Below are 22,653 nucleotides of genomic sequence, written 5' to 3' on the forward strand. Positions count from 1 at the left end.
TCTTCCAAAGGTCCTGAGTTCAATTCCCAGCAACCACATGGTGGCTCACAACCATCTGTAAAGAGGTCTGGCACCCTCTTCTGGCCTTCAGGCATACAGACAGAATATTGTATACATAATAAATAAATAAATATTAAAAAAAAACAACCTTCGTTCAGATGAAAAAGCAAAACACTTAAAGAAGAAAACCTCTTGTTATTTACCATATTTTCCCCCTTTTGTTTCAGTTGGTTTTACCTTCCACTCGTTAGCTCCGAAAGATGGATTTTTATCCCTGTCCCATGTTCATACTATAAATTCTTCCTAATATACAGAGCGTTTGTAACCTGCTTTGGTCCGTGTGTGGTCTCAGGAGGCTTGTGCCTGCCACTCAGTACTTAGCTGTGGATAAAAGGGTTGGAGTTTTATCTAACCAGCTACCCGATTGTCGGTAGTTTTAAGCGCTTCTGTCCCTCCAACCCATGGTACAAAAAGCAGTGGTAAGCACTGACACTCAGAAGTCCTTCTGAGACTTCGTCCGAGGTGCTTTGATTATAGGAGTATGCCACCACACCTGTTTGGGCTTTGTCTTGAGTTTTTTTTTTTCTTCTGTCTTTTAAATTATTTGGCTTTAGAGTAATTTTTATTTCTTAAAATGGCTCATAAGGTGTAGTGAAACCGTATGCTTGGTCCTGCCATTGCCCTAGACCTTCAGAAGAGAGGCCGGTGTAGAGATGGCCTCTATTTCTGACCTTCAGAAGAGAGGCAGGGGTAGAGACGGACTCTATATCTGACCTTCAGTTGTCCTCCAGAGCCCGTGGGAGGGAAACCCATCGCAGGAGACTCTCACTGTTGTGACCCGTGCTCACAGGTGCTGCCCAGGCTGGTCTTGAACTCCTCCACTCAAACAGTCCTCTGCCCTGGGCCTCCCAGGCCCTTTGAGTAGAGTTGCTCGCCACTTCCCTGGCTCCCAGGACATTGGGCTCGATCTCTGAAAGCCGTCTCACGCAGAAGTTAGTTACAGGGAGATAGCGATGTAAGCAGAGAAGAGTGCCTGCGATGAGCTGTTGACGCGGCCGAAGGAAGAAACTTATATCAGGTTAAGTTTACCAGGTAGTTGGTAGTTGAGCATGTGGCAGAGCTCAGGGACTGGTGTCCCGTTAGTGCTGGTTCTTGCTCTTGGCTGCACAGCCCTTGCCTTCTGAGCCACTGCAGGGGGCCACTGTGACGCACAGTGACCCTCCCAGGTGGCACAGTCAGAGAGGTTTCTACAAACACTGCCTTTGTATATGTTTCAACTCCTTGGTGTTGAAAGTGGTTGGCCATCTGTAAAGGCTACAAACTTTCCATCAAAAGGGAGTTGGGGTTCTAGTTTGAGACACAGCTCTCGATTATCAAGAAAGCTTGACTGCCCCTACTAAAATATCCGAAATTTTGTCTTTTAAATAAGTGAGTGCTATTTTAATGCCTTGACTTTTCTGTTCTAAGTATGTCTTTAGATTTCACAATCTTGGTAACAAGAAAACCAACTCGGCATTGTTTTCCAGATGAGGAAAGTGAGGCCAATTGTGCTGTTAAGGCTAGGTCCCAAGTCCTAGGTTTCCCCCTGAGTCATGACAGACCTTCAGAGTAGCTAGTAAAAGACCAATTTAACCATGAGCAGATAAGCCAGTAAGTACTGCCTTGTGCGCGGAAAGACATTTCCCATCCTGCTCAATACTGTGTCTCTGTATGTGTTATCTGCCGAAAAATGGAAATTCAAGCAGACACACAGCCAAGGGTGTTCAAATGTTTTGAAATGTATGTATTAACAGATTAATACTACAATATGTGAAGCCCCATATGGCAACTTATTTTAAAATGCATAAATAAGTACAATAAGTGAAAAGATACGAATTTTTAACTTTGGGGGTATGTTGTCAAAACTCAAGTTAAAAATGTGTCTACTTAGTGTCCTAGAAATCCACAGCTGTCTAAATATACCTTAGAAACAGGATGATAAGAAAGTGGGGGATGTGGGGATATTTTCCCTGATACTGGTGCCCGCCTTCCCCATGGAGGGGCTTGTATTCTCGCCAACAACTAGTGGATTGGTTCCAGAAGGCTGAGGTCTGGAAGACAGTTTCCTATTAAAAGCATGTTCTTCAAGATGCCAGTGTTTACCATAAGCTCCCCCAAAGTACTGGCTGGATCCTCGTGGTCGTGAAACTCTATACCCACTCTCCGTTCTGAAGGGGAGCAGCAGGGGTGAGAGGTGAGCCAGAATCGCCCCACCGTGCCTCCCCACCCCCAGCCCCTCCCCCAGCGCATAGCCACCGTATACTGGTGTTCTTGTGGCTGTGACAGACTCGGGCCAAAGGCCTCTGGTGTCTTCTTTGTCTGACCCAGAACCAGGGAACACATCAGGGAAGAAAAAAATGTTTTCATGTAATGAGCAGAGCCAAAGGGTAGGACTTAAAATTTTTTACTTTTCTTTCTTTCTTTCTTTCTTCCTTCCTTCCTTCCTTCCTTCCTTCCTTCCTTCCTTCCTTCCTTCCTTCCTTCCTTTATTTATTTTTGTGGGCTTGGAGCACAGCAGCTGGGGAATGGTTAAGGATTCAAGTTTACAGAGACACTGTAGGGGAAAAAAGCCTTCCTTTTATTAAAGACACGTATTGAGCAGAACAGACTTGAGCTTACAGCAACCTCCCTGCCTCTGCTTCCTGAACGCAGTGCTTTGAAGGCACACGTTCGTAGACTCTGAAGCTCTGCTGCTGGGGATTTATTATAAGTAAGCTCAGCTGCCAACACAGATTTCTGTGTGGTGTTGTCAGCATGGCTGCTGGTGATGACTGAGTGTACGGAGGCCGTAACATTGTCACAGTTCAGCAACACTACAGGTGGAGGGTAATGAATCATATTTCTGTGATAGGAGGAGGAGCCTTCCGAATGTTCAGGAATGAGACATACCTCCCCAGAGAACAGTTGACATAAAAAGCTACTGTTTAGTGGAAACTGTATTTTTATGTTTGATACTTGTAACAGAAACATAAAGAGATAACGTGTCTGAAAAGAACATGCAAGATTACTTGGCTATGAGTATTTTGTAATGGAGAAAGTATTTGCTTGAAGATATTGCATGCACTAAGTCTTTTTTTTTTTTTTTTTTTTTTTTTTGAGGCAGGGTTTTTCTGTGTAGCCCTGGCTGTCCTTGAACTCACAGAGATCAGCCTGCCTCTGCCTTCCGGAGTGCTGGGATTAAAGATGTGTGCCATCACTGCCCGGCAAGTCTGTTGGTTTTTAATATAGTATAGTTTTAAATATTGTGTAATTTAAGTGGCGTTAAGTTTCTACCCATTAGTTGTGTGCTTTGTTTGCACAGTGGAGGAAGAAGTTGTAGCTACACACATTCATTTTCCCGTGTTTAAAAAGCTGCTTTGGACTCCTGCAAATGCTGCCTACTGTGTGCACGATCTCAATGCTCAAGATAGCAAAAGGCTTAGGTTCTCCATTCGTTTTGTCCTCAGATCCCGGCCAGTGATTAACATTCTGAAGACTGTCACAGTGACCCCTAACAGAATTGACCTGCGCCAGAAGTCCCTGTGTGGGTCACCTAGCGGGATATGGTGAGTTGGCTTTGTGATTCTGGGGGCAGTCTCGGCTCTCAGCTTTGTGATGACCCACTTGACCTGATGGGCCACAGAGAAGGCTAAGGGCGGGCTGGACAAAGGGACCCTGTTATTTACTCATCAGCAGGCAGTGGGGACCTTAGAGGGCTGGGGGACAGGGTGGGAGTTTTCCCCCACAACAATGCATCTTTTAAGAAATTTGTGTTTGATTTTATGCAGCCTCAAGGTTAAAGCCTGTTTCGAATATACTGCGAAACCCTCTGGTTATAATCCTTCAATATGTAAGTACCTCATACTTTTAAAAAAAACAAAGTTTTCTCTCTGCCAGGTTGAAAGTTTTGCATAAATAACAGGAAAACAAAACCGCAGTGTGGCCAAAGTGAGCTCGTAAATTCTTGTCTAGAGGACGAAGTTTATCCATGTTCTCCCCTTTAATCAGGAGGGCACACTTGGCTCCACTGGGATTTTCCAGAGCAGATGGTTTGGGACAGGAAGACTTGGAAAAGCACTTATCTCCTGTCACAATGGCTTCTTCCCGTTCCGTCTTTGAAAAGCACTGTGGAAAATTGCTTGTGCAGTTCTGAGGTGGTGGGTGGCGGTTGTGGAGAGACAGCGCTGGGAGCCAGTGCACAGCTGCAGCTGGCAGGCTCTCTCACTCGCTGGCCAGGTTAACTAGCCTCACTACCCCCCACCGCCACACACACAGAGGCTCTGGCCCCATCCCCCAAGCCGTGCCCCCAGGTACAGGACTCTGAGCCCCTGAAGGCTCACCCAGAGGGCAGACACCTAGCTGCTGCTCCTGGCTTCAGCACAGCTCTGGTTGACCTGCAGCAAAGGACAGGTCCTTGCCCTTTAAGTTTACTGTTCCTGTCTGTTCAAACAATGCCTCTAAGTCATTGTCTAGGGTTGTGACTCTGATCGATGACAAAACCAGATGGAAGGCACTTTGCCTTTTAAATTGTTCTACTTCCTTTCTCTGGTACCCGAAACAGGATTTCCGTGTGGTGTGTGTGTGTGTGTGTGTGTGTGTGTGTGTGTGTGTGTGTGTGTGTACATACTTGTCAAAATGAGTATGTGCACATGTGTATAAGTCTCTATGTGTGTGGTGCCCAGAAGTCAGCTGCAGGTGTTCTCCTTGGTTGCCCACTGTCCTTGAGAGAGGTCTCTTGTTGAAAATGAAGCTCGTTGCTTTGGCAAAGCCGGCTGGTCGGTGAGCCCCAGGGCTAGGGTTATTAGCACAGGCTGCCTGCTTTCTTGGCTTTTCATGTGGATTGTTGGGATCCAAACTCTTGCCCTCAAGATTGTACAGCTAATGTTTTATGGACCGACTGAGCCATCTCTTCATGTCTCCACCTCTGGGATGGCAGGCGTATCCCCACACCTGGCTTGGCTTTTCATGTCAATAGTCTAGAGGTTGAGCTGGTCCTCATTCTCATGTGTGCACAGCACTTTACAAACTGAGCCATTTACCCAACCCCTTGTTGCATGTCTTTTATTTGTTGTTGTTTGTTTCTGTTTTTGTTTTATTTTTTTTTTGTTTTTTGGTTTTTTGGTTTTTTTTTTTTTTAAATATATTTTCTCTGTGTAACCCTGGCTAGCTGGCAACCTGGGTGGCCTCGAACTCACAGAGCTCCACCTGCCTCTGCCTTCCGTAGACCTGGGATTGAAGGCGTGCGCCCAAACCGCAGCTGTTGCGCGGTTTCTAATGAAAAGAAAGCACACACTGTCCTCACTGGGACGCCAGGCCTTTTATCTGTATTTGTAATGACTTCGAGAAATGAGAGTAGACTGGATTCTTGAGCCTGGAGAAGAAATGCGAAGACGTTTTGTCTCTGTCTGAACTGTTTAAGGTAGATGTCAGGTGTCACTGGCTTGCTCCTTCCACGCCCTGCCTTGAGTCGAGAGAATGCACCATGCATCTCCTTTGTAGTATGTGCCTCCTCCGTTACCGAAGTGTTTCTTGATGGCCTCTGATGCGGGGACCTCCTCACCTGGAAGAACTCTTTCATTGTTCATTCCTCTGCAGTACCCGAAACTTTAAAATGAAATAAAATGATTTCCACAAACTTGCCGAAGTTAATACATTTAGACTCGTCTCCCAGTATCCCACAAGTGAGCTGGCTGTGGGGCCAGGCTGTTTTAACCCAGCAGTCCTCACTTGCAGTGTTACATATACACGGGTATTTATAATTGGGCATTAATGAGTCTTCTTGGCTTGCCCCTCCGAAGGCCAGCAGAGGTGACCTGCGAGGATTTTAAGATGATGTGAGTTGTCTGGAGGGTTACAGGAGGTTAGCGTGGGTTTGGTAGATAAACGGTTTTAATGTACCCACACCCTCCTGTGCTTCTGCCGTGAGGGGCACTCAGCACGGCAGCCTCCCTCCGCTCCACTGTGAAGCTAGCAGGTCACTGATAAATGGAAGATGTCAAAGCTGCAGAAGGCCAGCAGAGAGCATTCCATTTGGCAGCTATGGCATTTAGAATATTTTAGATGGACAGAGAAATTGCGATTGAAACTGTCAGTGCTCCTAAGTTCTGGTCTCGTGTCTCTGAATTACCGACCATTTCCATGGAAAAGTTACATCACACTGTGTACATGCGCACACGCATCGCGCCGTGCATCCAGCAGCATGGAGCTGGTTACCCGTTTCATTCATCCTTCCTGCAGGATGTATGTCTCTCAAGAGTTGTGGTAGTTGCTAGGGATACAGTGGTGAAGGAGGGTGATGCAGTCTTTGTCCTTAGTTCCTCTCTACCCTGTGGAAGACTGGCAGTGCCCGTGCGGTGGCCTCCAAGTGGCTCAGGAGGAGCTAGGACAGCGAGTCTGGATGAAGTGATGTCTGGGTCAGGCTCTGAAGAGGGAATAAGAGGGTCAGAGCTGGGGAAGAGAGAGGAGAGCAAGAACAGAACCAGTGCTGAGGGTGAGGGGCAGTGAGACTTGTCTTTTAAGCCATTGTATAAAGCAGTCAGCTCTTGTGTTTTACTTAGGTAGAGTCTTAGGGCTGTGGATACCTCTGTCCCTTGCTGTATGGTTCTGAACCTCCTTCATTTACAAAGAGAACATGGAACAAACATCCTCATGGCTAGGGGTGTAGGTAGCTCAGTTAGTACAGTGCTTGCTGAGTATGCACAGAGTCCTGGTCCAGTCCCAGCACTGTGTCATCATAAAGTGCTGGTCCGATGATAGCACCATATAGAACCAGATCTGGTGGTGCATACCTGTAATCTTAGCGCTTGGGAAGTGGAGGCAGGCAGATTCATCCGGGTCATCTCTACTTCATAGCCAGTTCCCATCATCAACCCTGGCTACATGTAATCTGTCTCAAACAAGCCACAAACTCTCTAAAAGAGTTCTTTCACCCTCGCTTGAACAGTGAAGTGTGAGGTGCTCGTTTTCTAGAGTGGGGTTTTTCCCCTGTAGGCTGTTTTCTGACCCTCTGTACATGCCCCTGTGTTTGCTTTCCTCTGATGATCTCCGAGTGTACTTAATGAACGTCAGTAATTTAAGAATTGGCCCATGAAAAGCATAGTTAGCAGCCTCATCCAGTGACCCAATGAAGAATGCATTCCAGAGTCCAGAAGTGAGCTTCTAATGGTCCAGGTCTTGGCCGGCCTCCAAGCAGCATTAGCAGAGATAGTCCAGGCTGGAAACTTCCGTATAAAAGCTGTTATTTAGGCTGGCAAACTGGCTTCCAGCTACGGAGAGGAATGTCAGTCAAATTTATCTATCTGTCTATCTGTCTGCCCATCCATCCTTCCATCCGTCTGCCCATCCATCCTTCCATCCGTCTGTCCATCCATCTACCTGGTGTTTCTGACAGACTCACACTGTAGTGGAAGCTAGCCTTGAATTCATGTCAGCCCTTCTTCCTTTTGCTCCCAAATGCTAGGGTTACGAGTCTTTCTTATCTCCCTTTAACGTGTGTAGCCCTTGCTTATCCGCACTAATATCCAAATACTGGTTCAGCTGCTGAGACTGCTTTCCCAGACAGACATCTTTTTAGATAACAAAGACCCTACATCACAAAGCACAGGCTGAAAGAGGTCTGAGGAGGCAAGAGCTTTGGGTATTTCCGGCTATCTTTAGTATTCTGTGAGTTTCTGAAATTCAGCCAGAAGCTGATTGATTCCCAGCTGCTGTAGAAGGTTCTAGCTTGTTCTCGAGCTCCCCCAGGTGGCCCAGTGAAAATACAACTTAAAATAGTAACAGCAATGGGAAGAACAATTGGATTTAAAACTTCATGGTTAAAGGTCCCTTACCGGAAGTAAAAAAAAGATGCAGAGGCAAAAGGGGCCAAACGCTGTTGTGTGGACTTTAAATTACCGGAGAACTCATTCTATTTGTCATTCAGGCGGTGATTAGATGCACTTTTTAAATTAATCCAAGTTTGTTAATTTCAACCTAGCGATTTTGGGTATACTTGAAGCTGAAAAAGAAAGAAGAAAGTCTGGGTTGTCGTCGCGAGTTCAGTTTCGAAACCAAGGTTCTGAGCCAAAGTATACTCAGGAGCTAACCCTGAACAGGCAGAAGCAGCGGGCGTGCATGGAGGAGACCCTCTGGCTGCAGGTGAGCAAGCATGTGGCCTCTGTCGAAAAGGACGGAACTTGGGTGTGCTCACAACGCTTCGGTTTCTGAACTAGAGCCCGCTCATCAGAGCACTGCCGTTGTCATCTTGGCGGTCTGTCTGCACTTTGGCCACACTCACTTGCGTCACTTCTTGCCTTGCAGGAAAACATCAGAGACAAGCTGCGCCCCATCCCCATTACAGCTTCTGTGGAGATCCAGGAGCCCAGCTCTCGCCGGCGGGTCAATTCACTTCCTGAAGTTCTTCCCATCTTGAATTCGAATGAAGCCAAGACCGTCCAGACAGATGTGAGCCTTCCTGGCTTCTGGTTTACCAGTGTTTGCCATATCTTAATATGGAACCAAGTGTCTCTGAAGGCAATAGAAACAGGGATTTGTTTTACAGGCCACTTACTTATGGCCAGGTGTGGTGGTATCATATATGCCTTTAATCCCAGCATCCAGGAGGCAGAGGCAGGAGGATCTCTGAGATCAAGGCCAGCCTGGTCTACACAGCAAGTCCCTGGCCAACCAGGGTTCATGATGAGACCCTATATAGGAAAAAAACAAGCTAACAAGCAAAAATACTACTTATTTCTGCATCCATAATTGACCTATGAGATGGAATTTAGGGGTCAAGAAGTATTTGGGTTCATTGTTTTTGTCCCCTAGACCTTACTGAGAATATAATTAGCCAAACCTTTATTCTCCTATCATTTCCTCCTATAGTTGACATACTTTATTTTACTACTGAGAACAGCACAGTGTGAGAAATAGGTCTTAATGAAACATTAAACTCAAGGAATAGCAACACTTAGCAAAGCAAAAGGCTATTCACGATGACAAACTTTAGTGTCTAATGCAGCCTAGGTCATTGTAGGAAGAAAATGAATATTCTGTAGCCAGCTGGACATGTCATGTAAGGTGAGATCTGTATGCTGGGACACGGTGGAGAGTCTAGGTGAGCCTAGAGAAGTATGACTGCTTGATCTGGAATCAGTGTCATTATTATTTTGTTTGGTTGGTTTTTTGAGACGAGGTTTCTCTGTGTAGTCCTGGCTGTCCTGGATCTCAGTGTAGACCAGCCTGGCCTCAAACTCAGCAATCCACCTGCCTCTGCCTCCCGAGTGCTGGGGTGAGAAGCATGCACCACCGCCGCCCAGCTATTATTATTACCTTGATTACTGTTTTGGTGTTTGGAATTCTATCCCACTGCCTTGACCTGGTCAAAGTGTCTTGACAGAGGACAGAGTAGGAGCCAGGTGTGTGACGGAGGAGGGTAAAACACCACAGGGAAGCGAACTGTGAAGACCGTTAGGAGCTTACCGCTCTGCCTTTGATTCCTTACAGGTGCACTTCTTAAAGGAGGGCTGTGGAGATGACAATGTCTGTAACAGCAACCTTAAGCTGGAGTATAAATTCTGTACCCGAGAAGGCAGTCAAGACAAATTCTCTTACCTTCCAATGTAAGAATCGCGAGAAGTCACTCTGACCTCCAGGTAGTTGACTAGAAAGGGAATTGCATGTATGTTAAGAGTCTCTTTTTCTTTCTTTCTTTTTTTAATAGTCAAAAAGGCATCCCGGAATTAGTTCTAAAAGATCAGAAGGATATAGCTCTGGAAATAACAGTGACCAACGGCCCTTCTGATCCAAGGAATCCCAGAAAAGATGGTGATGACGCTCACGAGGCCAAACTCGTTGCGACGTTCCCTGACACGCTCACATACTCGGCGTACAGAGAACTAAGGGCTTTCCCTGTGAGTGTTTCTTGAGAACCCAGCAGGGAGGGGAAGAACAGGACCGCTCAGCACATGAACAAACCGTGATCCCATGCCTTTTCTGCCCCCAGGAGAAGCAGCTGAGCTGTGTCGCCAACCAGAACGGCTCCCAAGCTGACTGTGAGCTCGGGAACCCTTTCAAGAGGAATTCCAGTGTAGGTGATACCCCCGCATGCTCTGTCGTACTGCGAGGTGCTGTGCCCTGAGGCCTGGCCCTTGGTGACACCTATTTATGTGTACCTTTTAGGTTACTTTTTACCTGATTTTAAGTACAACCGAGGTCACCTTTGACACCACAGATCTGGATATTAATCTGAAGTTGGAAACGTAAGAGTTACTTCAACCTTCCCATTTATACTTAATTTTGTGAGAACCCTGGAGTCACTGAATTTAGCACTGATCCAATTCATAAAAGAGATGTAATTGTAATGAAAAAACTGACTGTTTAAATAAAACCCCATTGTTTCCCCTTTCATTTTCAGAACAAGCAATCAAGATAATTTGGCTCCAATTACAGCGAAAGCAAAAGTGGTTATTGAACTGCTTTTATCGGTCTCCGGGTAAGTGTTGTATTTGGCATAACAAATCAATGTTTGAAAGAACCATTTATAATTCGCATTAAAACGTGGTGTTTTTTTTTAATTTGACAGAGTCGCTAAACCTTCGCAGGTGTATTTTGGAGGTACAGTTGTCGGTGAGCAGGCTATGAAGTCTGAAGATGAAGTAGGAAGCTTAATAGAATATGAATTCAGGGTGAGTCGGAGCCGTCTGTCCGAGATGCAGTCTTGATATGTCGTTTTCATCAGTGACCAGTCGCAGGCATCGTAAGGAAATGCTCAGTTGTATGTGATTGCTGGTTTTTAAGAGTGAAGACTGAAAACTTTATCTCCCAAGTAGAGAGCAACTGTCACTTAGCAGAGACTTGGTTCAGAATCAATCTTTTTACCCTTATCGTGGAACTGTAGTGTGCATGTAGCGTAGACACAAAGTAATACTTTTTTCCTCAGAGTCTAGAAAACAGACTTGCATAATCTGTAGTCGACCTTATAGACTGTGTAGTTTGTTTCCCCTCCGTTAGGAAGTCATTTTCCCAATGCCCTCGCCAGGCTGAAAGACTGTCCCCATTATTCCTTCCCTCAAGCCCAGTCGGGGGGTGGTGACAGTAGACCTGGTATATCGGCAATGAGCACACTGCAGTGACTCTGGGTGCAGTTTAACAGACTTGAACACGGACTGTGACGTCTGCCTATGTATTGTGCATATGGATTTGGTCTCCATGGTGCAAGCTGAAGTCCTGAAATTTGAGCATTGAGGCTAAACCCTGAAAGGGCAAGAATGGGCGTGGCCTAAATCTGGCACACTAAAGAGGCAAGTTCTCTCCAGAAATGCCGGCTGGTCTGAGCTCTGTGCGGCCAGTTGGATGAGGTTCCGGAGCGGTGCACTGTAAAAACCCTGCACCGTAATACTCTTGGCCCTGTTGTACAAAGTCACTCTGCTCCCAGCGCTCACTCTGAGCTGTCCTGTGGGTCTCCGCAGTCTCCCTAAGTACAGATGGCTGAGACTGCTTCATTTTCAGAGTAGGGAGGTTTTCCAGAAGCAGGATATGGGTACTGCTTGCCGAAGCAGAGGCTTTGTCGTCTGCCAGGCAGGACGCTCACTGAGTGGTTCATCGGTGCACCCGGGACTTCCCCTGTGCTGTTGGGAACATGTCATACCTGTGCTGTGGGTTTATTACATATGGTAGTTACTCCTGGATTGAGCTAGAGATCCTTTCTTTTTGACCTTTACTTTTTTCTTCTATTTTTTATGACAAGAATCTTTTTAAAGAGCCCAGCTATTTTGCACACCCTATTCCTGATCCGTTTTGGAGACTTACACTGCTGTGGTGGGATTATGCTGGGTATTTAGCCTATAGGCAGTAGGAACTGCTACTTAATTTTATCTTTAAAGGATTATATTGTAGCAAAATGTGCTGTTTCCTGACAGGTAATTAATTTAGGTAAACCTCTGAAAAACCTTGGCACGGCGACTTTGAATATACAGTGGCCCAAGGAAATCAACAACGGCAAATGGTTGCTTTATCTGGTGAAAGTCGAATCCAAAGGTTTGGAGCAGATCATTTGCGAGCCACATGATGAAATAAATTACCTGAAACTGAAGGTACGTAGATGCGGTTCTTGCTGCCTCCCAGGTGTGAGCTGCTGACCTTTGAGGGGTAAACTTGACTGTGCTAGGGAAGCCGCCGCACTGACATGTTGACTTCTCCTTTGGTTGTTATGGTTTTCTCATCCATAACTGAGTAACTCAGTCTGGCTAAGGCATGTGTGCCTCCCAAATGCTGCCATTACAGCATGTGCCACCGTGTCTGGTGTATACTATGCAATGCCAGAGCTCACACCCAGGACTTCATGCATGCTAGGCAAGCCTTCTACCGATCCAGCTACATCCCCAGCCCTCTTTTATTTCCAGTTCCAAAGTACCTGGGTATCATGGTTGTTCACGTGCTCTATGACTCATCAACATTGGAAAACATGATGACCTGTTATCCTTACTCTTAAAATAAGTCAATCGTCCCTTTCCAACAGTCCTAAATCCAAAATGCTCTAAAATCGTAAGCACATTTCTAAGAAGGGATGTAGACAGTGACTGTATTTTAGTTTCCCCGGGCACCCAGACTGGAATAATAACACAAAAACTATATTAATTACAGCATTGCTTGGCCAATGACTTAGGTGTATTCTTACTTAGCGCTTATATCTTAAATTAACCTATTTCTATTAATCTATGTATCACCATGAGGCTATGACCTACCAGTAAGGTTCCAGTGTCTGTCTCCTTCCTCAGCTACATATCGTCTCTTTGACTCCGCCTTCTTTCTCTCTTTCTCTCTGTTCTGATTTCCTGCCTGACTTTACTCTGCTAAGCCATTGGCCCAAACAGCTTTATTTGTCAACCAATTAAGGCAACACTTATACAGAAGTACATCCCATATCATCTCCCCTTTTCTGTCTAATTAGAAAGCACAGTCTTCGTTTACAAAGGGAGACTCAACCTGTATAAGGAAAGCCTGTGTTAAAAGTTTTTATCTGGCTTAGTCTTCCGTGCATCTCTCTGAGTTGGTAATACAAAGGGTCTTACACTTCCTTTTTGTCCTTCCCGTCTTGTCATCATTCCTGTGTGTTGACTGTCTCCTGTGAGTTAGACACTGAGCTGGTGCTGGGATCGATCTCTGGTCTCAGTCGACCAACAGTTTGATGCTGTGTGTTCGTAGTTCAGCGCAACACAAGAACACAGGAGGTAGCTTTTTCTTTCCCTAAGTTTCAGCATCACACTAGAAATAAACGACTTAAATAAGCAGACTTATGAGTCTATTGGTGAACCTAAAATGGCCATAAGGTTGCTGTTTTAGACTTTCTCTGCTTTGCGGCTGGGAAAGAAGATGTGATGGCTGATTATAGCCTTGGCAGAATTTGGGATCTCTGAGACACTACACACACCTTGAGGGATTACTTAGCCTCTGGGCAAACCTGTGAAAGATTATTTTGATAAATTTCTTTAGGTGGGAAGACCCACAGTAAAGGCAGGTGGCACCAGTCCCTGGGTTGGGGTCTCTATAGGAAGGAGAAAGTGAGCTGAGGTGCGCACCAGCTCTGTTGAGTGTGTGTGCCCTGTGACCAGCTGCCTTCAGCTCCTTAACTTCCTCACCATGATAGACTGTAACCTGGAACTGAGAACCAGAATAAGCCCTTTCTCCTGTTGGGCTGTGCTATCACAGGGCAAGAAGAGAAGCTAGGACAGAGGTGGATATTAATTGACAGTGTAAATTTGGCTTTATTTGTGAGGCTTATGCAGCAAACGATGGACATTTGCCTAAAGTGGGTCTGTTTTGGATGTCACTTTTAGGAGTCGCACAATTCAAGAAGGAAACGGGAGATTTCTGAAAAACAGATAGACGACAGCAGGAAGTTTTCTTTATTTTCTGAAAGAAAATACCAGACCCTTGTGAGTATCTCTCTGGGCTGCGAGTGGGGTCTGTATAAACAAGAACAGGCTTCCCGGAGCTGCGGGTTCTCATCCCCACCCGTCTCCTCTCCAGAACTGCAGCGTCAACGTGAGGTGTGTGAACATCAAGTGTCCACTGCGCGGGCTGGACAGCAAGGCCTCCCTCGTGCTGCGCTCCAGGCTGTGGAACAGTACATTTCTAGAGGTGTGACTCTGCCCCCTGGAAGGATTGGCTACGCCAGGGACACCCACCACTTTCCTGACGCATCTCTTGTCTTCCACAGGAATATTCCAAACTGAACTACTTGGACATTCTCGTGCGGGCCTCCATCGACGTGACGGCTGCCGCTCAGAATATCAAGCTGCCTCATGCGGGCACACAGGTGAGCTCTAGGTCCCCAGAGTCGGAGCTGGCCTTGTCCACTACACCGTGCCACAACCTGAGGTCACCTTCTTCCCTGTTGTTCCTTAAAGGACAGTTTAGGTCCTGCCACACAAAGCTCTATTTTAATAGAATTGTTGAAGATAAAAAGTGACCCTGAGCCAGGCCTAGTAATGCAGGCTGTTGATGGTGCTAATTACTTTGGAACCTGAAAGAAGGGGGTCACTGGTTTAGTCTGTCTGGATTTCAGAGTGAGTTTAAGGCCTGTCTGGGCAGTCTAGTGAGGCCGTGCTCTGAAAGGAAAGGTTTGAAAGGCCTGCTATGTAGCTCATGCCTCCTCCTGCTGCACAAGGCCCTAGGTTCAATCCCAAAGTCAGCATACACACCAGGAAAAGGAAACCTAGATAAAGCCCTCCATTCAGCAGGGCAGTGGACAGGATGAAAAGCCACACAGGAGGAGAATAGCGTGCAGCCTGGTAGAAAATGAAGCCAGCCCTCCCCTGACACGGCGGCCATTCTCAGGATGCCTTGCTGTGTGTGGCCGATGGCAGTTACTAAAAGAGATATTTCTCTATAAATCTGGAATGTCCATGTGAGCCAAGCATAGTGGGAGACTGAAGCAGGAGGATTGCTGCAAGTCTGAGGCTGACTGAGCTACATAGTAAGCCCCAGGTTAATATGGACCACAGTGAGACCCTATGTCAAAATCCCTGTGAATGAATGAATCCATCAATCTATCTGTCTAGAATTGAATTTTCTTTCTTTGTTTTTGTTTTTCGAGACAGGATTTCTCTGTAGCTTTGGAGCCTGTTCTGAAATTAGCTCTTGTAAACCAGGGTGGCTCGAACTCACAGAGATCTGCCTGCCTCTGCCTTCTGAGTGCTGGGATTAAAGGCATGCACCACCACTGCTCTGCTTAGAATTGAATTTTTTTTTTTTAATAAATCCCTGGAACAAGCATTGACCTTGTAGCAGCCTTTCCAATGACAGAGAGGAACTGTCCTATCTCCTTGGATACCTTCAGGAGGAAGGTTGTCTCCTCTTAAACTGTCCTGTGACTTGCCAGTGGATCCGAGACCAGATCTCAAGTTCTCTTCTTTTTCTGGAAGGTGGTAGACCTGAGGGCCTGATAGCAAGTCTGACTGCTGGTCATGGAGGGAACACCTTATCTTGGGCGTTCTGTCTCATCCAGACTCCTAATGGAGCTGGGGTCTCCACCTGATCCTGCTTTGCTTAATCCTTCGTAGACTGGTGAATGGTTTCTAGCCTGCTGTCTGGAACCCATTTCTTTTGAAAGTGGAAGCATTTTCTTGCCGCTAGTCTTCCACCGCCTCCTATTTTCTGTGGTTTCTCTGATAGCTCGGACCCCATGCCAGCACTTTTCTTGGGTATCTGAAGGCGCAGGGTTTCAGCCTGAAGACTGCAGCTTAATTTCAGTGTCAGACTGGAGAGTCTTGATTCCCTCCCTTACTGTGGGCTACATTTTCATCTTCATCTCAGCTCCCCCTTTCTAGTCTGAAGATCATTTTCTTTGGCAGTAGACGCAAAATACATTGTGCAATTCAGTCTTCCCGCTCCTCCAGCCTATAGCCCCTGAGATACCAGCCCATTGGGGCGTGGTCTCTCTCCCTTTAAAAAAGCAGCCACTTCCCTCTCCTCTCTCTCTTCACTTCCTGCTCCGCCGGCTCCCTTCCTGGTTGCTCAGAGGGCTGTTGTCTGGGACGGAGATATGTAAGTTTTTTCTCTTTTAAATAAATACCACCCTATTAATCATAATTCCAAACTGGTGTGGCATTGTTTGTGACTTACGCTTACAGTCCTTTAAAAAAAAAAAAAAAAACTCTAACCTCACTTTTTTTTTTGGAAAACAGAAAAGAGAGTAAGTAAAAGCCAGGTAGTGGTGGCATACGCCCTTAATCCCAGCATTTGGGAGGCAGAGGCAGGTGGATCTCTGTGAGTTTGCGGCCAGCCTGGTCTACAGAGTGAGTTCCAAAACAAGGCTCGAAAACTACACCGAGAAACCCTGTGTCGAAAAACAAACAAAAAAAAAGCAGCTAAGAAAAATTTATCTGTTTATTTATTGCCCAATTTCAAGAGTTTAGTGTTTGGCACTCAATAAGACACTTTTAAATTTAGACTGCATCAGAACAAGTGAAAGCAGAAATCACACAATTGAGGTGTGATTTAAATCTACATGGTAAACCAGCACCTGATAAAACACATGGATCCCTCACAAACACACACATGCTACAGTGCTGGAAGCGAAGCTGACTAAAGTTTAGTATTAAGAATTTCCGATTAGTTCAGGAAAGAAGGGAATGTTGTTATGTGTGTGCACATGTCTCATCTTAGTCCTAAGAGTCAGGCAGGTAACTATCCAAGTTTCTTGCCTGCTGAAGATAAATTATAATGGGTAGAAATAAGTACCCCGTTCTTTGGGGCAGTGAGATTTTTCTGTCTGGGGACTCTAAATGCAGAGACCTTGAGATGTGTGTGCCTTTAGAAGATGACTCTTCTGTGCAGAGCACTCACCGGGTGGGTGGTGCCTTTGATCCTGAGTTTCATAAAAGGTGACGGCCCCTTTGCTGAGTGACTTATACTGCTGTTCAGTAAGAGTGGGCTTTATAACGCAGAGTAATTTGGGGCAGATGTTTTGGCCGTTGGCAAGCTGCTATGGTCTCTGCTGGTCACAGGTGAGGCAATTGAATGTACCTGTCGAGCCGGAGCCCTTTCTGCTTTTTCCCGCCTGATGAATGAGGTACCTATGGAAAGCCGCCACCTCCATGAAAATGCATGAAGTTTAATGACACCGAAAGGAAACCCTTGTCTTAGGGATTGTAAAGTTCTATGGACATTCTACTGAGTAGTTAGAAGTTGCGGAGGGAACTTTTTAAGTTTTGGAGTAGGCACTTGGTGGCAGCTGTTTGCAGCGATCACGTGCTTACAGTTTAGGCTTCTCATTGCTGCAGCTTAAGCTCTGAGCTAAGCTACACTTTCTTGTAGAGTATGGCCACAAGCCATTTCAGGAAATCGTATTGTTAAGAAAAAGAATGAACGGCACCTGTCTGTGATGAAGCTCATCCCTACTTCACCGCGTCTTTGGACTCCGAGGCTTGTAGAATAATTGTACCTTGTGGAAATTTAACTAAAAGATAGTGTGATCGTTTTCAAAAGGACCTAGGTTGAAGGCTGGAAGTGGAACGTGGAGGTACAATGTTTACTACACATGCACAAGGCTTGAGCCCAGCACAGCAAGGTTAAAAAACAAACAAAACAAATCGTGTAATTGTGGTGAAACATATTTATCTGCTGCTGTTCAGATTGACAAGGGAAGGATGGATACTTGGTGATTCATTGTTTAGTTTTCTCCAATTTTCTTTAAAAGCAAAACAAAAAAAAAAAAACATAGTTTAAGAGTTCAATTAGCAACAAAGTACAACCTAGACCTTTCCAGTTTCCAGATAAAAAATAACATTGAAGTAGAGTTCTGTTATTGAGAAAAAGGGTCTCTCTCAGCAGAAAGTGACTTGTCCATCCATGCACTTTTTCATTCAGAATGTGTTCAGAAGCAAAACTGAGCAGAATTGAAGCCATCCATGCCGGCTGACAGCACCTGGTTTATCATGGTCTCTCTTTTGTACCCTGTAGGTTCGCGTGACAGTGTTTCCTTCCAAGACTGTAGCTCAGTATTCGGGGATAGCTTGGTGGATCATCCTCCTGGCTGTCCTTGCTGGGATTCTGATGCTGGCTCTGTTAGTGTTTTTACTATGGAAGGTAAGTCTCATCTGTCGATTGAGTTTTCTCATACAAGCTTTACTTCATGTTTTTAAAAAATTGAGGATTGACACCGACATTTGCATTTTCCTTTTTCATTGATCCTTTTTCCCCCGATATTTTATCATGAAACTTTTCCAGTATGCACCAAATCTGAGAGAATTTTACAGGGAATTATCTGTTTATCGACCTAATAATTTATATTTAGAGGTTCTTTGTTGATATGTATGAAGTGTCTTAAGAAGTAATTTTGAGGTCTTATACATAATTCAGCATGTTTAGTAAATAATAAATCTGAAGATTACTACCTTGCTTAGCATTTTCTGTAGCTAAGATCGACCCCGAAATCTAAGCCAAGTAGACAGATCGCAGTTTATTTTGAATGTAAGTTCCTACTAATTCCCCCTTCTGTACAGAAGCCTTCATGACAGCCACTGGGAAGCATTGCCCTTATAGCTAGGCTGGGAGCAGAACAGGGCACAATGAATACTCTATCTCAGGGGTCCTCGGCCTGTAGCAAGCGTGATGAACATCCGGGTTCAGTATAATGCTCCCATTAGACTTTGGCCTTCTGACTGTGCACAGTGGGTGATACCTTGCCTTGTCTCCTCCCTGTAGAGAGGCCATGTCATCAAATGACCAGGTGGTAGATGGTTATGAACATTAGTCAACAGAGGACAACCTCTGTAGGTCCAAGGTGAGTCCCAGGGACTAAGGGAGTCCCGCAGTCTTTATCTGTAATTCCAGACTGCAGAAATCTCTGGGAACTGAAAAGTTTGACTGACTTGGCAGAACTGTGCTGTAGAGAGAGGATATTTAGTCTTGCTCTTTTAGTTCATGGGTTTCACTGCAGAAATACTAGCATTCCTACCACAGTGCCAAGTATGTCATTCCAGAGGGTCTGGGGTGAAGTAAGTCAGAATGTGCTAGGCTCAAACCACCCTTCCCCTACCATCGTGTCCTGGAGTACAACAGATGAAGGGTTGTGACTTTGAGTGTGCCCCCCCATTCTTCCGAACCACTTCCTTTTGCCAGGCCGAGGACTGGGGTGGAGACGTGGTATCTGTCTCTACCAGTGTTGTTCCCGACATGCAGATTTTAGTCAGCTTTCCTCAGGTGTATCGCAAGCAGAAGGTTTATCTGACAAATGCAGCCAGTTGATATTAGAGCTCTTGCCACAGTTATCTGACAGGAAAAAAAATTAATTTGCGGTTTTGAGACCTGAGGATGAGCTTGCATTCTCTGGAAGAGTTCACAAGGTCAGTCTTTCCCAGAGCAGGTCTTATTGGCAGTCCTGAATCCTTGTGAATCATGGCGAGAGGCCGTGTTAAGATACCTGAGCTGTATATAACATTGGGCAAATCATATCAGCTCCCTGGGGCTCAGCTGCCAATAATAAGGTCAGATTAAATTATTATTGGGTTCTTTGACATTCTTCATTTTCATAGTCTGAGGTGGATTCTAAACAGGCCCTCAAACTCCATGTGGAATTCAGCTTTATTACTTCGTATTCTTCTTTATAAATGAAATTATTGGTATTTAAAAATCTCGGAATGTTAGGATCAGAAAGGAGTTTAGGGTCCTCAAGCCGCTTTCTAGAATGGATGAGGCTCTAGATTCGGTCTCCAGCACCGTGGAAGGAGGGAAAGATGGAATCTAGCTCAGCCATCTTTAAATTGAGCTTTGTCCATCTATAGCCATGTCAAAGCTGCAGCGGAGAGTTCCACTCTAACCAGAGGAACCCTGCCTTTACCTGCTTTTTAAACAGTGGCTTTTACAAAGGGGTTCTTCTGGAATTAAAGGAGAAGTCCTCAGACTCTTATTTAAGACTATTCATTTTTGGTGAACTTTTTTTCCTGCCCTGTTTACTAGTTCTCATTGACCGCAGCCTGGCTGTGCGCACTCACTGCGTGTCACCCCGATAGCCACCGTGTTTATGAAGTAGGCTGTTTCAGTGCAAACCTGGTAGAGGGCGCTGTAATATGGAAATATGCTGGAGTGGCACTGTCCCATGGTAGCCAGGAGTCACCTGGGGCCAGTACAGTGGAACAGTCGCGTTTTCAATGGAAATTTGTCTGAACTTGAATAACCGTGTGTAGCCGGTGCTCCCAACCCTGTGGTGGGAGGATCTAGCTCTTCTTCCTTCATGAGTTGCCAGACTCGGAGGCACAATTTTGCCAGGAGATTTATTTGATCCGATTTTATTTCAAAAGATAGTTCCCACAGCCCATGAAGGAAAATAGGGACAGCTCGCCATAGTTGAATGAAGGAAGTAAGAGCAGAGAGTGGGATTACACATTGTCACTCTTTTAGAGTGACCTGAGCTGAGGAGCACGGGTTCCTGCCATTTAGGGGTTGCATGATGGTTCAGAATTCAGGGGAAATGACAGCAAGTACCCCTTCATTCGAACTTATTCTGTAATTGACGTTACCAGTTGCTCGGAGGCCTCCAGGAGAGAATATTGTTTCTTACAACTTAAAGCAACAGCAGATAGATACACTATATCTGTGTTTTATTTTGACTCGGGCTGAATTTTGCAGGGTTTATATTTCCATCCCTTGTCTCAGTAACCTGCAGAAGTGAATGTGTAGACTTTTCAAGTCTGTTGTGCAAGAAAAAAAAAATTCACCGACATTCCAGTCCAATGTGCCTGCATTTTCCTTTTAGGGTGACCTCAAGACTTCCGCTACAAATAGAAAAGTCAGTCAGCCAGTGTGTGTGTCATCTTTGTAGAGATGCCACATGATAGTCTGTTAAATGCTGGCTCCACGTGGCCAGCGCAGCAGCTGCTCACTTGGGTTAAAGCCTGAGGTGTTCTTTTCTTTAGCTTCCGAACAAACACAGAACTGTGCAATTGACTGAATACCTTGCTTCCTTGTAGTGTGGTTTCTTCAGGAGAAATAAGAAAGATCATTACGATGCCACCTATCACAAGGCTGAGATCCATGCTCAGCCGTCTGATAAAGAGAGGCTCACTTCCGATGCATAGTATTGATCTACTTCCGTAATTGGTAATTGATTGGTGTTTTTCCTCTCTAGCTGTGGGACCTGCTGTGGTTGTGGTAGCTAACTTAAGAGCGACAGCTTGCTGTGTGTGTCCCATTAACAGATGTTTCCAAGTGTCCACACTGGCTTGCTTGCTTGGATTGATTTATTTATTTATTTATTTATTTATTTATTTATTTATTTATTTTGTCATTTTACTTGAACGCTCGGTTGTCTGTTAATGCACAGAGAATCTTTCGTGCAGGTGAGTTGTTTTGTGCTCTTGTCAAGCAACACCCACAGCAATGAAAACAAGCACACTGTTTGTCTAACTAGGGGTCGAGAGCTCAGTAGCAGCCCAGTCTGCCGTGTGTTGTTACATTGTATCCCACTGGGAATTTCAAAGGTGCATGAGAAATCAGTCCAGATTTCTTGTTCATTTTGGAATTTCCCGGGGATAGACGCTTTGTGGACTGCCTGCGTAACCTGTTGCATGTGGGAGAGAGACCTTGGGTTTCTCCTGTGCAGAGGCTTCCTTCTACCTGTCATCATTTTGTTGTCCTGGCTCTGGAGTGATGGGGCAGGCTTGGGGTTGCTTCGTACTGCCGCTTGAACGTGATTTCTGCTAGCTGAGCATGCAGCTTCCCCTTTTCCCTTGTATTTCTTCTGGGCCAAAGACCATTACAACAGTAACCCTTGATGTGAAAAAAAAAAATCTAGTCCAAAGTGTCGTGGGTATTACAGTATGTTGTAATGGAGTTTGCCCGTGTTTCACATCCTAGAGACTTTACTCCACCTTGGTTCTCAATTGATTTGAGTTCATGTTTCCCCCTACAATTTGTAAATCCATGGAAACAGGAATCAGTAGTTGGTGATTCCCTCTTCTTTTCTGTGGGCAAGAGGGGCGCAGTGACTGCCGCAGCTCCTTTCCGTGGGGTTGACACAGTGATCCCAACATGGCCATTTTGACTTTGACTTCATTGCCTTCTGTTTTTAGATGGGGCAGACCGCAGTCATATTTTATAATTAGCATTGCAAAAGAGTCCATATAGAAATGGCCAAAACAAAACTTCTTGGCCCATTTGGCCTATTGATTTGTGATTTTTGTCTTGCCTCATGTATTGTTTTAACTCAACATTCTTCAGTATAAACGCTCCATTCCTGTCGCTGTCACACAGTAAGGACATTAACCAACCGTTCTATGTAGCTCCTTCTCCTAAGCTGCATTTTTACATTTGAAAAGACTCCTTTTTAAAAAATAAGAAGGAAAAATGTCTTTCTTATTTATAGATATTTTTTAATCTGGTTCAAAAATTTCTCTTATATTTTTAAAATGTACTCCAATTCGAATTGAAATTTTTCTCTAAGTAAATAAGCTTTGATAATTTGACTTCTCCTCTTCTCCCTCCCCCCCCAGCCCCTCCCTTCTTTCTTCTCTTTTCTGTTTTCAAATGAAGAGGAGAGATTGGCGAGTGCTCCAGAATTCAGTGTGGTGATGCCGCCCTTGAGTCCTAGGAGGTTCTTGACTCACTGACAGTATTACACAATACAATTAATTACTTTGTAACTTATTAACGAAG

General features: G+C 45.2%; 1 protein-coding gene across 4 annotated transcripts in view; it reads left to right on the forward strand.

The window, feature by feature from the left end:
- Nucleotides 1-22,653, forward strand: part of Itga6 (integrin subunit alpha 6) — a 67,790-nt gene that overhangs the window by 42,627 nt on the left and 2,510 nt on the right. For 2 of the 4 annotated variants that reach the window (XM_005346565.3, XM_026778589.1), the window contains exons 10-25: nucleotides 3,486-3,584; nucleotides 3,807-3,868; nucleotides 7,994-8,154; nucleotides 8,317-8,460; nucleotides 9,502-9,617; nucleotides 9,719-9,908; nucleotides 10,001-10,084; nucleotides 10,177-10,256; nucleotides 10,412-10,489; nucleotides 10,580-10,682; nucleotides 11,916-12,089; nucleotides 13,833-13,931; nucleotides 14,026-14,136; nucleotides 14,216-14,314; nucleotides 17,962-18,087; nucleotides 20,970-21,099. In XM_005346565.3, the coding sequence (XP_005346622.1) occupies nucleotides 3,486-3,584; nucleotides 3,807-3,868; nucleotides 7,994-8,154; nucleotides 8,317-8,460; nucleotides 9,502-9,617; nucleotides 9,719-9,908; nucleotides 10,001-10,084; nucleotides 10,177-10,256; nucleotides 10,412-10,489; nucleotides 10,580-10,682; nucleotides 11,916-12,089; nucleotides 13,833-13,931; nucleotides 14,026-14,136; nucleotides 14,216-14,314; nucleotides 17,962-18,087; nucleotides 20,970-21,077 (1,834 nt within the window). In that variant the 3' untranslated portion in view covers nucleotides 21,078-21,099. The remainder of the gene's footprint in view (nucleotides 1-3,485; nucleotides 3,585-3,806; nucleotides 3,869-7,993; nucleotides 8,155-8,316; nucleotides 8,461-9,501; nucleotides 9,618-9,718; nucleotides 9,909-10,000; nucleotides 10,085-10,176; nucleotides 10,257-10,411; nucleotides 10,490-10,579; nucleotides 10,683-11,915; nucleotides 12,090-13,832; nucleotides 13,932-14,025; nucleotides 14,137-14,215; nucleotides 14,315-17,961; nucleotides 18,088-20,969; nucleotides 21,100-22,653) is intronic. The other 2 variants (XM_005346564.3, XM_026778588.1) reach the window with 1 other exon arrangement.

The sequence above is a fragment of the Microtus ochrogaster genome, chromosome 4 (genome assembly GCF_000317375.1).
Source record: "Microtus ochrogaster isolate Prairie Vole_2 chromosome 4, MicOch1.0, whole genome shotgun sequence".
In the NCBI taxonomy this organism is placed as follows: Eukaryota; Metazoa; Chordata; class Mammalia; order Rodentia; family Cricetidae; genus Microtus; species Microtus ochrogaster.